Consider the following 16808-nt stretch of genomic DNA (forward strand, 5'->3'; position numbering starts at 1 on the left):
GCACACAATTTGTTTGAGAGGAAGGTGTCTCTGAGGAATTTCCTAGAATGTAAATCTAGAATTGATGTGAAAGGAAGTTTTATGACTTAATCAAAACATGTTACAGTCAGTGCCAAAGCTATCAGCATTTCCTAGAGGAAAATCATTCCTGGTCTGATGAGGAAGGAAGGCTTTCCTGGCAGCAGGGTGAGAAATTTAACCAGTTTATCCCCTGGTTCTGTTTCCTACCCTTGGTCCATTTTAAATGCATCCCCTTTCCTTTGTCTGTATGTCACCCATTTTATCAAGTTGCCTTCCTTTGGGTAGAAACCAAAAGTGTGCACACAAATGCCTGCAGGCATGCCAGTCCCTGACATTGTGGAGCGACATCTCAGTCTGTTACCTGCCCCCTTGAGGTACCACAAGGGTCCCAGTACTTACACAAGTGGACATCCTGGCTCAGATATCAGCTCTGCCCATATACCCCCATTGCTTCACCTATAATTCAACGTAAGATATACCCCTCTACAGTCCTGTCATGTTTCGTGAGAAGAATCCTGAGGAGGAGGTCTGGAAGCAGGCAAGATCTATCTGGTTACAGAAGCCTAGTGTTCTGATAACAGAGGGTGTGGATCTAAAAGAGAAATGTAGGTTCTTGTTGGACAAGTCCCCTTGACCCTGAGGATTTCTTAGTCTGTGGATAAATCAATGAAAAAAGCTGATATTTGAAAGAAACATTGGGTCACAGTCAGGCCCTGCAAGCTATCTACTCAAAAGAGTATCCATTGTCTAACTATAGTTGATTATTGCCAGTATTTCAAAGCATCCCCATTTCTGTAAAATCTCCTTGCTAGTAAACCTTGGCAATTCATTTAACAATGAGTAAGCATAAGTACAAGGCAGCAGTGTTGCTTCTATACAAACCATAAGCAATGCCTGATCCACAGTTAATGTCCTGTTGTAAGCCACCTCACCAAGAAGCATTATCCACACCCCTGCCTCCCAAAGAGACATTCCTTCCGGTCAGGGCAGTGGTGTTTTCCACTATCACCAGCGGGAACAAAAAGGAAGCAAACCCTAAAAATTAATAGTTCGTCTTCAGTAACTGCATAGTGACAAACTTATATGAACCTTTTTAGTATATGAGCCAGAAGAATGAATCAGGGATCCTGGAAATCAGTAACTATTTTTTAAATGCAATGGTGTTAAGTCACCTTATAATGTTTTACTATATTATTTTAAAACAACCCTGTTGGTGTCTCTCAAGAGGGGTGGTTAGGAAGGAAAATGGCTCATTTGGATCCAGAGCTAATTGAATAGGAAAACTGATATAAGGTCAATTTATCAAAAGAGATCATGTTGCTAGTTTTCAAGTGTTAAAGGCCCAGAACAAGTCCAAAAAGAACTTGGAAGTCTAATTTAAAATCTGCTTATTTTACTAAATATAAAGAACTTTTAGATTTTAAAGATGAGTCCCAAAAGCAACAAAAAAAGAAGTATTATGCTCATGTAATGACTCTCACTTACCCAGGAAATAGTCACATTGACTCAGTCAATAATTTTCATTCTCTCTCTAGAACCTGTAGAACCACTCCCAGCCATTTACTGGGAAGACACATAATTTTTCTTTGTTGCTGATTTGCTGACAACCAATGCTCTCAGCCCCCCAGCCTCCTAAAAAAATGTGACAGCCAGAAAATGAGATCTCTCCTGTCACTGACTATGACATTTAGTTACTGATTTGGTCCAATAACTCAGGGAGATTTTCAATTTAATGTAGCAGCATAATAATTGTTTGTTTTTCTTCTTCCAAGCTATCTCTAATTACTTTATTTCCAACTTGCACAAGGACTGATAAAGGACATGTACTTTAGCAAGACAATACCAGCTTGTCCTAAGACAATATGTTCCTGGAAAGAGGACACATTTTACTGGCAGAAATTGAAATTTTCAGTTCAAAAGAGGAAAAGGTTTTGACATTTTGCTCTTTTATTGTCTTGGTATGTGTTTTTACAAATTAAAAGCATCTGTCTTATTAAAACATGACCAATTATATCCTAAAGAAAAATCAAATAGTAATTTGGGTCTCATTTCTTCTGTAATTACAATCATGAAGTTAATATGTTAATAGGGCCTTTTATTACTTAGTTGTTTTGCTTTTTTTCCCTTGAAATGCGTAATTGATGTAAAGCTGTTTTTAAAATCTGGGTATATGAGTGAATGCAGAACTTACTTTAGGCACCAGTGTCGTGAAATATCTCTTGGTGTGTAGGCTTTTTTTCTCCCTTTCTCATTTCAGAACTCACTTCTTCAACTTCCTATTACTGTAGCAAATACTTGAGACAAGTTAACTTATAAAGGGAAAGGTTTGTTTGGGCTCATAGTTACATAAGTTCTAGTTCATGATCCACTGGCCCACTGCTTTGAGCCTTTGGCAGCACACATGGCTGGGGCCTGGAGAAAAATAATCACTTCATAACCCCCTCCCACCTCCCAAAAAAGATGAAGAAAAGGATCAGGAGGATTCCACATTCCCCTTCAAAGGTGTACTCCCTGACCAGCAGGACTCCCACTTTGCACTATGTCTTAAAGTTTCCACCACTTCTCCATAGTGTCACATACTGAGGACCGAGCCTTTTTAACATGTGGGACTTTGTGGGACATCCCAGATCCACACCATAGCAAGAATGGAACTGTCAATTATGAGGTGCTTTCATGGGAACTTTTGCTGATTGTTTTTGACAGGACATATGAGACTCCCTCAGGAGTTCTGAGTAAGAGACAATAGTTAAAGACCCCAAAAGGAATCTTTCGTTGTCATCATTTTCCACCTTATCATTCTTCTGTTTCATAAATATCTTTGTTATCTTAATCAAAAATTTTTTGTGTGCTAGTCCTGGGGTTTGAACTCAGGGTCAGAGTGCGAGCCCTGAGCTTTGTTGTTGTTGTTGTTGTTCAAGGCTAGCGCTCTGCCACTTAATCCATAGCTCCACTTCCATATTATTTTTTAGTGATTAAGTGGAAATAAGAGTCTCATTCTTTCTTGCCTGGGCTGGCTTTAACCATGATCCTCAAATTTCAACCTCCTGAGTAGCTAGGATTATATATAAGCCACTGATACCCAGCTGATATATTTTACAAATATGATGATAAACTATGCTTTGTGATCCTCTCCTGAATTAATAACCCTACTTACATCTCTAGCTATATTTCAAAGGCCTTAAAATTCGATAAGATCCCTGTGCTCATCTTCCTCAGACCTACTGAAAAAAACTTTTTACAGATGTGCACTTGTATTTTTAACAAGTTCTTTATTAAAGGATTCATCTACACACTCTAGGATATAGTATGTATATGGATATACACACACTTTAGGATTCTGTCTCCTTTTGTGGTCACTTTTGGACAGTTATTATGGATCCAACAGACTCTATATCCAAAAGTAGATATAGTCCTGCTTTTGTGTCCCGTTTTCTACAAGAGGAAAATATAAACGGGTAGCAAGGAAGAAGAGGCTGATGTGGGTTTTCCCTCGATTTCTTGAAGACTAGGACTGAGTCAAGGCTAGTTTTGTAGCCCTTCAACTGCTTTGGGAATGTAGAAGAGAAGCCAGTCACTCCGTTTTACAACAACATCTGTTTCTAGAACAATGTCTATAAAGCAGGGAACATTTGTTAAGACCTTTCTTGAATGACTGAATTCCTGTGTAAAATGTGTCTTTCAGGGGAGCCCTGCCCAGAGAATGGAAGGAGTCCAGGCTCTGTATCAACCCACCACAGCTCTCCACGCAGTGACTACGCAACCTACACCAACAGCAACCATGCCGCCCCCAGTAGCAATGCCTCGCCCCCTGAAGGCTTCGCCTCCCACAGCCTGCAGACCAGCGACGTGGTCATACACCGCAAAGAGAACGAAGGCTTCGGCTTTGTCATCATCAGCTCCCTGAACAGGCCTGAGTCCGGATCCACCATAAGTAAGTGACTAACTCACTTGCTCTCTGAGAAATGGTTGTGTTTTCATTTGTCCTAATGGTAGGGGAAAACAGACAAATAGGTCAGAGGATGGCTGTAGATACAGTGACTATATAGTTCGGCCTTTCAGGCAATGGGCACAAATAAATCTAAATTATCCTAGCCTTTGGCTCAAGAAGAAGGTACGATCACAACAAATGTTCTTCATTCATTTTCAGGTTGGGAGAAAAAAAAGACAGGGTGATGTGGTGGTGTTGCTGGGAAAGGTAGGGTGCTGGATTTTATGGGTTGGTCAGGGGATACTTCCTTTTTGATTGTGAGCTGTTCAATAGAGTCAACCAAGACATGCAAAGGATGGGAAGCAAGGGAAGAGCAGTCCAGGCTGCAGCCTGCAGATGCAGATGAACGCAGGAGCTTGGTAGTCAAGAAATAAACAGAAGCTCAGTGTGACTGTGGAGTAGTGACCAAAGAAAAGTGGCACAAAATGAAGACATAAAATTAAGCAAGAGCCAAGGGGATAGGCTTCTTAAGCTGTTAGTAAGATATTTATATTCTAGTCTTCTACATGTACAGGAACCAATAGAAAGCTATACACCATGGGCTGAAATCTGACTTCTTAGATTTTAGCTTTTGGAAGATGCTTGTAGAAAGTAAAATTGGGTTGGACAGTCAAAGATGGAAGCATAAGGCATAGGTCATTTAAACAGCCCTGTGGGGCAGAATTACTGAGTCTTCCTGAAAGGAATATAAGAAAGGGTGTAGATGGCTTCAACTTCCGTGTATCCCAGGATTCTAAGTTTCTATAAGTCTGTATGACAGGGGAGACGCCATATTCCCCTTCTAGTCAGTCATTTTCATGGACTTCCAGGATTTCTTAATCCTTCTGCTTTCAGCAACATGTCCCAGAACTCATTTAGCAACCAGCAAACAGCAAAACAAAAGAGGACAATTGCCATTTTTCGTGTTGGCGTACCTTAGTTCAAAATGCTGTGAACAGAAATGCTAAAGCGCAGAAACTTAAAAGAAAAAATAGAAGTTGTACCCATTTTTGCCGTCCTGACAATTAATTCTAAATTGCAGTCATCTCCAGCACATGGGAGCTGAGAGGCACAAATGTCATGTGATAGTTAAAAAAAAAATCAACCCTTGTGAATGAATAACAGATTTATATGATGAAGTTCACATTACCAAAAAAAAAAAAAACTACCAGAACTGTTCTGTTTAGCTTGAGCCATGACAAATTCAAGATGGAAAACTGTAGAAACATTTAACATCCACCAATATGTGCAGAAGTCACCAAATTACATACATCTGAAAGTACAATTTCATTTCTCTTTCTCTTGATGGTGAGCTAAAGAAATAAATCCAGTCTTTAAGCATAGACTAAAAGCAGCCTTCTGTCAGTACGATGGGTTCACTAAGATTAAAAGGACACCAGACTAAAGATTTTCATGAATTATACAAACCGCCTGCCAATAATTTACGCTTGGGGAAAATGTTCACCGAGGTTTTTGTAGTTATTCCAGTCATTCAAATTGTTTATTGGGGCAGAATACCTAGAGGACTGGAATAAAAATAAAATGTATACTGCCACAATAAAAATGTTAAGCATGTATTTAAGGCCTCAGCTTTATGTAAAGTGTGACAGTTCTCTTTCTAAGTGTGTGTGTTTTCTATTGCAAATAAAATCTGTGCATAAATACATTTTGGGGGTAAAACAAGCATTGATGCTTACAATTATTGTGTGAAATTGCTTGCCCACCAAGTGAGATCACATTGACCTCAATAAAAACAAGGTGAGCCACTTTCAAGATGGTATTCCTTTATACCACCCTTGAAAATTGAAATCTATTCTATTAGTTCATGATGCCTTGTAGCTTCTCTTTTTTACATATTTATTTCTTTTCTATTTAAGGAGCTTTAAACCAAATCTACCCCATGCTCTGTGGCTAAAGACACATTGTGCTTACAATGTATTATTTGCAATATATACCTAAAAGGTTCCTGGAGTTGATACTCTCTCCTACTTAATGTCTATAATAATTTTGATCTCTGGTTTTGAAGAGAAATGTTAAGTGCTTTGTGAATTGTTAAAAAAAAAACAAACAAAAAAAAAACCAGCCTTGGGTATCATATCATATCCATTATCAAACGATCCAGGATTCCTAGTCCCTGTGAGACTGACTCTGGGTGAGGCTCTCGGGTGCTCTGCAGTCACTGTTATTCCCAGAATAACTGTCTGCTTGTCTTTTTCACTTTTACTCCAGTCCAAGGATGATTCTCACAATATGTTCAGTTTCCTTTGTTGCTTTGCTTCCTATGACTACTGAAGCCTTTCCGTTGGTGTATAGGGCTATTATGCCTTTGTGGTTAACAGCTTAGATGCTACAATTACTGGATTTGAAGCCTGGTTTTGTCATTACTAGTCATATGACTTGAAGTGCCATGACTTCTTTGGGCCTTTTCTTTCTTGGTTATAAGGAAACGATCACTGTAGCCAGATACTTGTGGGTCATACCTGTAATCTGCTAGCTACTCTGGAGGCTAAGTTCTGGGAACCACGGTTTGAAGCCAGCCTGAACAGAAAAGTCTATGGCACTCTTATCTCCAATTAATCACAAAATGGTGGAAGTAGAGCTGTGGCTCAAGTGATACATGCTAGCCTTGGAAGGGGGGGGGACTAAAAGAGCACACTCTTGCCCTGAATTCTAGCCTCAGTACAAGGAAAGAAGGAAAGAAAGAAAGAAAAAGAAAGAAAGAAAGAAAGAAAGAAAGAAAGAAAGAAAGAAAGAAAGAAAGAAAGAAAGAAAGAAAGAAAGAAAGAAAGAAAGAAAGGAGAGAAAGAAAGAAAAGAAAGAAAGGAGAGAAAGAAAGAGAGGGAGGAAGGAAGGAAGGAAGGAAGGAAGGAAGGAAGGAAGGAAGGAAGGAAGGAAGGAAGGAAGGGGAAGGGAATAAGGAAGGAAGGGAAACAGGGAGGAAGGAAGGGATGGAGGAAGGAAATCTCTGTGTGCTGAAGTTGTGTTAAAGGTTAAAGGTAGAATAGCTCCGGCTCCAACAGCTCATTCTTTTTCAGTAATGCAGAATTCACACAGGCTGTCAGTTACCTATTAGTCAGAGCCAGAGCAGCTGAATCTGAACAGGAAACAAGCGTATCTTAGAGGACCAGTGTCCCCTCCCCATATGTCAGCCTCGTAGGAACATATTCTTTCTCATTACCCACCAACTTGCAGCCTGGGCCAGCAGTGGGGACAGTTAGCAGAGTGGCAGCAACAACCGTCCAGTTGAGTCACTCTTTGTTGAAACTTCAGGCTGAAATTTCAAGTTTATCTTTCTAGAATACACAGTCTATAAGCCAGACAAATAATGAAAAAAATCAAATATCTGGCTCAAATCCACACTCTTTAGAATCTCTCCACAAACATCTGTTTATGTCCTTACTGAATATTATAAGAGCAGAGAGGAGGGATGAACTCTGAATGAATCATATGCCTGTTCTATAAAAATGCCCCAGTGGCTGTGTGTGGGAAGTTTATTAGGCTGGTTCTTGGCCCTTCCTAGCTCAAGGCCTGAGTCTTGACATCTAGGTTTTATTACTGAGCTATAACCTGTCCTTATAGGAGCATCCTACATCCCTACCCTTTCCCTCCTGCCAGGTCATTCCAAGAAAGGATTTACTACAGGTAATGAAATAAAAGTGAACCATAGACTCCACTTTCTCTATCATTTGTTTGGAAGGGTCTATTGGAAATTATGGGGTTGACATACAAGGTATGTGTGGACATCAGGAGCAGAGACTGACAGTCTGTTGAGGGAATTCATAAACTTAGGTACAGGCCTAAAACAAACTGTAAGACAGAGAATATTCAGGATATCAGCCACTGCATCAATCTCAACGCTCTACTCCATAGTAGAACACAATTATCTCCCTTTTCCCTTCATTCATGTTTTCTTTGTAGTATTGACTCAATTTTCTATCTTTATCCACAAGTGTATCATTTCCCAACAATTGCCCAACTGTTGACTCCTCACTAGTCTTTCAGCTCTATCCTCAAGTTGAAAATGTGTTTTTTCCTGCGTACTTTCTTAGACACAAGCTGGACTTTGAACCTAGCCATTGCTGACTTATCCAAGGCCTGCTGTAATCTTATGTTCAGGAAAAAAAACCCTCAGCTTTGGCAAACTGCCCTGATGACCTTCTCAAAATGTCCTTGGTGATATGAGTAGACTACAGAGATGAAATGTAATTCTAGAGAGCCACACACTTATCTGGGGAATTTTGTAATACTTTTAAGCAGCCTCCCATAGAAGGCTGAAACACCTGAGCTAGCAGTGAAAGGGATTAGACTTTTGCCCATCAGCCAGAAAGCCACTAATTGTCACTTGAACTGAAGAGATGCAGAAAGTTAAATGAAAAGCCAAGGTCTCTAAGTCATATCCTATAACAAAGATATTTAACTAAATGAAAAGATCATTGGACATCAAACCTAAGCTTTGCTCCAACTCATCTACCAACTGCCATGTCCCATGGTTTTTCCTTTGCTACAGCCTCACCTAAAATGTAACAAACATGATTTTTAAATCCTCTTCCAGCTCTGAGTTACATTATGGCCACAAATCAAATAGAAGTAAAGGTATTCTATTAGTTCTATTCTTGTTCGTAAAGACCCGAGTCCTTGCCCATCTCCTTCAGGTTTTATTCTTACATGTACAGAAATTTTTGTCTAATTTTTTCCTGCCCCACACCTTTCCTTCTACCAATGAACCTCTTACTACTGCTATTATCATCTTTCTTTTCATGTGCTTCTGCTTTGCCTCTCCCTACCCCCTACAAAGATCGTCAGAAATACAACAAACTGTGACATTTCTCAGAATCTGTCATGGTTCCTGGTAGCAAGCTCTCCAAGGGTTTTCCTGTCATTGATGGTGATAAGATGGGTTTAAATTCTCCTACAGTCATCATGCACTGCCCCTCATCGGAAGTAAATCTGTGAACATGCTCCATTTGAACTTGCCCTGTATCTAAACCCTGTTAAGGCAGAAGACAGAGTCTGAGAATGAGTGAAGGATGAGAGGATTGCCTAGGAAAAGAATTATGTGTATGCTGATCTTTGTCCAGCTTAAGACATTGCACAATAATAAAGTGAACTGGAGACTCATCCCAGAATACAGATTTCTCATCCGTTGTACACAAGCTAGGTAAATGATTCAGTAGTCAGCTCCGGGCCTGGTGAAGTCTCAAATGAGAGGGCACTCTAGGAAATCAACAATACAGAAGCTGACTCTGTGCCCTTGGACAGCTTCTCTAGTTATTAGCATCTGGGTTGCAAAGCCCTGGTCCTCTGAAGAGCCAGCCACGCTCCAAGTGTGCTCTGTGGCTCACCTTACCTTGGCACTAACTGTTCTGTTGTCATTCATCTTTGTGAGCACCACCCTGGCACAAATGACAGACTCCTAAACAGAAGACTCTGGATAGCTCCTTAGAAAAAGAAAAAGTATTACTTCCAATTATTTATTCATTGCAGTCTTCATTAACAAAACAAACCATTTCCACTCCAAGTAAATAACTTTTAAATCACATGATGTTTCCATAGGATCATACCCTAGCTCAGACCAAAATGAATAGTAGCTATTGATTCCAACCCATCTTTTCAGTCCTGAACATGACTAGTTTTGTACACAAATGAAGATTTGGCTGCCAGGTCCCACCAGTAAGCAGACAGACACACAAAAAGATTTTGTAGCAAACTCTGTGATCTCTGATACCTGAATGCTGAAGCATTTATTCATCAAGATGGAAACACAAATGTAAACATTTTGCTTCTAAGCATTAGCAGATTTAGAGATAATTTAAAGAATTAGTCTGCTGAAGTACTGTCGTTCTTATTTATTCTCAAGGAGAGGAGCAATGCAACCTATCAGAACATCTGTGAGCACTCACAGTGGATTTTTTTAAATGCTGGACTATTTTTTCTTGCTGTTTGAATGGATCTCATAAATCATAACTTGCTCCCTCTAGGGAATCATTTTCAGGAGGGTTTTTATCATTATGTTCAAAAAAAAATCTCCAGGCAGAAGCAGGGAGCGGATGTCTTCTTACCTGTAGCTATTCGATGGTCTTGAAAGCTCATAAATTGGTGATGGGTGGCTGTTTCCTCTGGGCTGAAGTCTTACAGCATCTTGTAACTCACTGGATAGTACCCAGAGATTGCAGCTGAGGAGAGACCCAGACCTCAGATACAGGCTCTCCCTCACCAATGGAAAATGCCCATGAATCTCCCATGGAGTACAAGCCAACCCAGTGCCTTCAGGTCACTTCTACAGAAGATACTTTTTCTTTGTAGTCCATTTGGGGCCTTAAATTCCATTATAGTATCTTTAATTTTATTTTTCTTCTTTTTCCCCAGCAATCAACCACATAAAAAATATTAAAAAACAGTTCCACATGTAGAATCATTTAAAAGCATGTAGTTAAGTGAATATAGTACTGATATGCATTGTTTTTGTTTAGCTGTGTCAAAGAGTGTTTGGGGGATGTTTTTCCCATGTGCACTGCTTTTTTAAGGGATCCAGCAATGACTCAGGAAGTGCCTTTGATATATCATCTACCAAGTAGATCCTAAAAAATAATCTTTTTATTTGTGTATTTGGCCACCCAACATTTGAGATTTAAACTGCATTTCTATTCCTACCAAATTATTCTCATAACAATCGTATCTACAGATTACTCATCTAGGCTTCTCTGAGTGATGTGTCAAATCACTAGGCATTCTTTTGTAAATTATATTTTATTCTTACATGTTACTTTTATTATCTTTAAATAGTTGTGCACAGGGGTCACCATTCAACATGTCATGTTCTTAAACTGTATACAGTGCCAGAGAAAATTAACTGAACCATAAAGCCTGCCACTATTGTTTTCATTCTTCTGCTCATCTCTTAACTTCTCTCATTCAGACTAGAATTAGCTTTGCATACATGGCCAGATGCTGGATACCTGATGAACCCATCTGCGTTCAAGAATTGAGTCCTCACACCTCTGTTTAAGGTTGTTCATCATTCCCCCACAGTGTAACCCCCGCTTTCACTATATTTGATGTCAGTATAACTTGTGGAGGAGATGGGGACAAACAAGTCGTTTAAGGATCCAGGTGGACCTGTTGCAACAATGAGAAGTACAAAATGTCATGTCAAAAACGAGCTTTACAATGTCGGTGTGGGGGGGGGGGGGAAGGAGAAGGATTGGGTGGGGGGGGAGGGGGGAGGCTGGGAAGGGAGGTGAAGGGTAAACAAAGGAGGAGGCTACAATGCTTGGTAAGAAATGTATGCATTATCCTTCCCATGTAATTGTAACCCCTCTGTACAGTATGTTCTCAAATAAAATAAAATAAAATTTAAAAAAAAAAAGGTTGTTCATCATGAGGAAATATATTTACGCATATATATATATATATATATATATATATATATATATATATATGCAAGTAGATAAAAGGACTTCCAGAAAGTGAGGAAGACTAAGTAGTTGAGATAATATTAAAGAAGCATATCAAAGTAGCTGAAATATCACCAAGTAGTTGAGATAATATTTGATAAAAAGAGGCATATCACAACTTGGAACTTGTTATTCAAATGTTTGTTTGATTTGCTAGATGAGCATCAACATGGAAAACAGTGACATTACTGTAGGCACATGAAAAACTTAAAGTACAGTGCAGCCTGGATGTCCCATTGGCTACTTTTTTATCATTTTTTTTATTTTTATTGTGAACATACTGTACAGAGGAGTTATAATTACATGGGCAAGATAATGAGTACATTTCTTATCAAGCATTGCAGCGTCCTCCTTTGTTTACCCTTCACATCCCTTCCCAGCCTCCCTTCACCCCCCCACCCAATCCTCCCCCTCCCCCCCCCCACCACCAAAGTTGTAAAGTTCGTTTTGGACATGACAAATTGTACTTCTCATTGTTGCAACAGGTCCACCTGTATCCTTAAACGATTTGTTTTTCTCCTTCTCCTCCACAAATTATACCGACATAAAATATAGTGAAAGCAGGGGTTATACTGTGGGGGAGGGACATACAAAGCAACAAAGAAATAATCTTATAAATGTGATAGAAACAAATGCATGAAAGAAAAAAAAAACATTTAAATACATATCTAAGGGTTCATTTTCCTAACATCACATTATCTGACCTTTTCTGCTTGACTCATACATATACTAGATATTGCAAATAAGGGAAACCACGGGACCTATGTTCCTTTGGGCCTGGCTTGCTTCACTTAATACAAATTTTTCCAAGCCTTTCCATTTCCTAACAAATGGGGCAATGCCATTCTTTCTGATGGAGGCATAGAATTCCATTGTGTATATATACCACATTTTCTTGATTCATTCATCTACTGAGGGGCATCTGGGTTGGTTTCATATCTTAGCTATGGTAAATAATGCTGCAATAAACATTGTTGTGCTGGTAGCTTTAGTGTGGTCTTGTTTGTAAACATTTGGGTAAATGCCCAAAAGTGGGATTGCTGGGTCATAGGGGAGCTCTATGTGGAGTCTTTTAAGGAACCTCCATACTGCTTTCCAAAGTGGTTGAACAAGTTTACACTCCCACCAACAATGAAGTAAGGTTCCCTTCTGTCCACATCCCTTCCAGCATCTGTTGTTATTAGAGTTCTTGATTTTTGCCATTCTAACCGGGGTGAGGTGGTATCTCAATGTTGTTTTGATTTGCATTTCTTTTATGGCTAGGAAGGTTGAGCATTTCTTCATGTGTCTATTGGCCATCCTTCTTTCTTCTTCAGAGAAGTTTCTCTTTAATTCTTTAGCCCATTTATTTATTGGGCAGTTGTTTCTTTGAGGATCCATGCTTCTTGGTGCTAAATCTCAGTGCCAGTCAACGTGTGTGCTCATAAGGTTCACAGCAAATTTTCAGGTAGCTGCATTCATGTCTTAGCTGAATGTAGAGATTCAAATATGCTTTCCAGATATTAAAGTAATACTACAGACTCTCTATCTATCACCACTGTACCCCAATTCCCTCAGGGATCAAGATCTGCATCCACTGCATCTGCAGTGAGAGAAATGTGCTCTTCTATACCATCCAACAGTAACCACTAGCCACACGTGGCCCTAGGGCATCTGAATTGAGGCTACTGTGACTGAAGGGGAAAGTTGTAACTGTCTTTAATTTCAGTGCATTTATATGGCCACATGTGGCCAGTAACCACCATATTGATTACATAGCTCTAGGCCAAGTCTAGTAGCCTTCCCCTCCCAGCCTCCAGCCTGACTCTGGTGCTCCCATACTTCTGGCCCCTCCACACACACTGCTACCATCATGCTCCTGATGAGTTCATTTAACTATCAGAATCCCTTTGATGGTAAGATAAATCCCAAGCTCCTTGCAGAGCCATTGAGGGCTTTCATGTGATCAGCCCTTCCTTCTTTATCCCAAAGCTCACGGGTATCTGTGTCCACTGCTCCATCAAGCCCCACAGTGCAGCTGCCACTCCGCATAGATCTGCCTCTGCAAGTCACCCACCAGTGGCTATGACATTACCCCAACTCTTGCCACCTGGCTGAGAACTATGTGTAGTTTAGAACTCAGACTCCATGACATTTCCTCTCTGGAGACTTCCCAGCTCCTTCCCCACCCCCCACACCCCTGCCCACTGCTTTCTCCTATTTATCCACATCTCTACACATCTGTTTCCATCCAAAACCTCTTTGCCTCCCTCTGTGGTTTTTTTCACTTTTTTTCCACTTCTAAGGTTCAACTTCAGTATAGTAAACTGCGCCTCTTCTAATCTGCTATTTGAGTTCTAACAATAATGTTAGGTTGTGCAACAACTACCACAATGAAGTCAATGCCTCCTATACACCCAGTCCTGGACAACCACTGATGCTGTTGTTGTTCTATGAGTTCACTTTTTCCACTAAAGAAAAACGATCGTATGGAGCACAGAGTCTGGCTCTCCTACCTTCACACAATGTGTTTTTGATTCACCCATGTTGTCTCATGTGGCAGTATTTGATTCCTTTATAATTACTTAGTAGTATTCCATTGTGTGGACCTACCATGGTTTATCCATCCCCACTTGAAGGGCATTTGAGTTGTTTCCTCTTAGGGAGTAATTATAAATAACATTGCTATAAGCCTTCTTAGATAGCTCTTTCTGTGAAAGTAGGCTTTTGTATAAGGAAAAAATAACATGAAGATATTTTATTTGCTTAGTGTCTAGGGGTAAGATTGCTGGTTCATATGATGCCAATTTCCAAATCAGCTGTAATACTTTTCAAGGCTCTTGATGCTTCCAATCCTTGAGAATAACATTTTTTCAGGTTTTTCAGATTTTTGTTTTATGGTTTGTTGAACTTTTGTTGTTCTCTCTTTCATTCTCTCTCTCTCTCTCTCTCTCTCTCATTTTAGCTTTACTAATAAATAGATGCACAGAGATATCTCATTCCAATGCAAATGAATTTGCATTTTTTTCTCTGAAGATGGATGATACCAAAGTTCTTTTCCCATGCTATGCTATCTGTCTATTTTCTTTGGTGAGGTGTTCTTTCACTTTTGGTCTCTTGCACCTAGCTATAACTTCCATTTCCCAGGGTATATGTGCAAACTCTTCAGTCCTTCCTTTTTCATTTCTCATAGTAGACTGATTTTTTAAAAAATACATTTGTCACGACAGCCTTATATAAACTTACTATGGAAACATATACAAAGTATTGCTTAGTAAAAGTGTAAGTGCATGTAGTTACAATATTTTATGAAAGAAAACACATAATAGCAGAAATCCAAAGGAAACTAAAATAAAAACTACAAACTTTGAGAGGAAAAAATCAGGACAAAAAGGAAGGACTTTCTTTGGTGACAGTCTCATACAAAAGCAAGGAAATCGGCATCATTTATTTGATCATTCTGAGGCCTCATTACGAGTGTTTTCTAAGTTTTTAGATGATCAAGGTCTTCCGGTTCCTGCACACTTTGCTTGGAAGCCTTATCATATCTGGTCTCACTCAGTCAAGCTATGCAAAATAGCATGCTTTCAAGTTAAACTTGCTATGCCCTATTAGTGGAACTTTGGCTTCCGTAAGAAACTGAAAAGCCAATAAATATTCATGTAATCGCCAGGATAACATATTGAAAAGGACAGCTGGCTCAGGAGGAATAATTTGCCTGGGTTAGTATCTGTTTCCATTTACATTAAGAAAATATTGCAAGAAGTTATTATCTGCTTCAGGGCTTAGGGGAATACAATGGAAGGCTGATATTGCACCTGATTACTTTTGACATTTACCTATTGTAACAGGGAAACTGTGTGAAGATAGCCAAGTGACTTTTTACAAAACACAATTTCCGTGGCTATAAAGGAAAAAGGAGATGACAGAGATGGAATGCACTGCATCTGTAAAAATGAGAAACATGACTTGTCAGGAACGCCTGCTTGTAACCATCAACCATTTCTACTGGGCTTGCTGAGAAAGTTACTCACAGCAGGTCCATTGATGGGTGTGAAGTCTCAAGTGCTTCAAAAGACACTGGAGAGAGAGACCTAGAGCAGAGAAAGTGTGATTTCATTGCACATTTTAGCCCTAAGCCTGGAGTTGATGAAATGTAAGTTCATGATATTTTTGAAACACTTGAAAAGATATGTTTCCAACATATTTTTATCTTTAAAAGCCACAAGAGGCAACTGGATTTTTAGGTTTGAGTACATAAATTACTTGAAATTTGTCTCAAGTAGATTCCTAATCTCTGAGACACAAAATATCAATGGCAACAATGAGTTTAAATTTACAAAGATTTTTCCTGTTTCACACTGGTGGTAATGAAATGATAATACATTTATTGCCTTCCATTTCTTAGAACCCAAGATGTAATGAGAAATAAAAATAATTGGCATAGGCAAAATATTTTTTATTTTAGTATATATTTTTATTGTAAAGATACTGTACAGAGAGGTTACAGCTAAATGAGTAAGGTAATGAGTACATTTCCTATGGAGCACTGTTACCCCCTCCTTTTTTCCCCCCTACCTTCCCTTCCCACCCCAACTCCTCCTTCCCCCCCAACCCCAAAGTTGTAAAGTTCATTTTCTACATATCTTGAATATCTCATTGTTACAATGGGTCAAACTGCATCCTTGTTTCAGCATTTTGTTATTTCCCCTTCCCTCCCCAAATTAGAAAAATGTATATACAAAATACAGGGCACTGGAATCAAATACAGTGAAAACAGGGGCTATACCATGGGGGGAAGAACATACAAAAAAATCACATAGTACACTATAAGTACATTAAAAACAACAGCAAGAAAGGTAAAACCTCTTGTGTCCCTAATTTAGGGTTCATTTTGCTTAGCATCATCTTATATGGTCATATGTACATAGCTTTTAACCTTTTCTGCTTGTCCTAGACATATACTAGTTATTGCAGAAGGGAAATCATGGAACCTATGTTTCTTTGGGCCTGGCTTACTTCACTTAATATAATTTTTTCCAAGTTTTTTCATTTCCTAACAAATGGGGCAATGTCATTCTTTCTGATGGAGGCATAGAATGCCATTGTACGTATGTGTGTGTGTGTGTGTGTGTGTGTGTGTGTGTGTGTGTATCACATTTTCTTGATCCATTCACCTACTGAGGGGCATCTGGGTTGGTTCCATATCTTAGCTACGGTGAATAATGCTGCAATAAACATAGTCGTGCTGATAGCTTTAATATGGCCTTGTTTGTGATCATTTGGGTAAATGCCCAAAAGTGCGATTGCTGGGTCATAGGGGAGTTCTATGTGGAGTCTTCTGAGGAACCTCCATACTGCTTTCCAGAGTAGTTGAACAAGTTTAC

At 39.4% G+C, this 16808-nt stretch overlaps 1 protein-coding gene across 1 annotated transcript in view; it reads left to right on the forward strand.

Annotated features, from left to right (window-relative positions):
* The window catches only part of Magi2 (membrane associated guanylate kinase, WW and PDZ domain containing 2), a 1359346-nt gene that overhangs the window by 1217421 nt on the left and 125117 nt on the right, over nucleotides 1-16808 (forward strand). Inside the window, exon 16 of the mRNA XM_042684528.1 lies at nucleotides 3704-3952. Coding sequence (XP_042540462.1) covers nucleotides 3704-3952 — 249 coding nt within the window. The remainder of the gene's footprint in view (nucleotides 1-3703; nucleotides 3953-16808) is intronic.

Source organism: Dipodomys spectabilis, unplaced genomic scaffold (assembly GCF_019054845.1).
Source record: "Dipodomys spectabilis isolate Male_0828 unplaced genomic scaffold, ASM1905484v1 ptg000089l, whole genome shotgun sequence".
NCBI lineage: Eukaryota > Metazoa > Chordata > Mammalia > Rodentia > Heteromyidae > Dipodomys > Dipodomys spectabilis.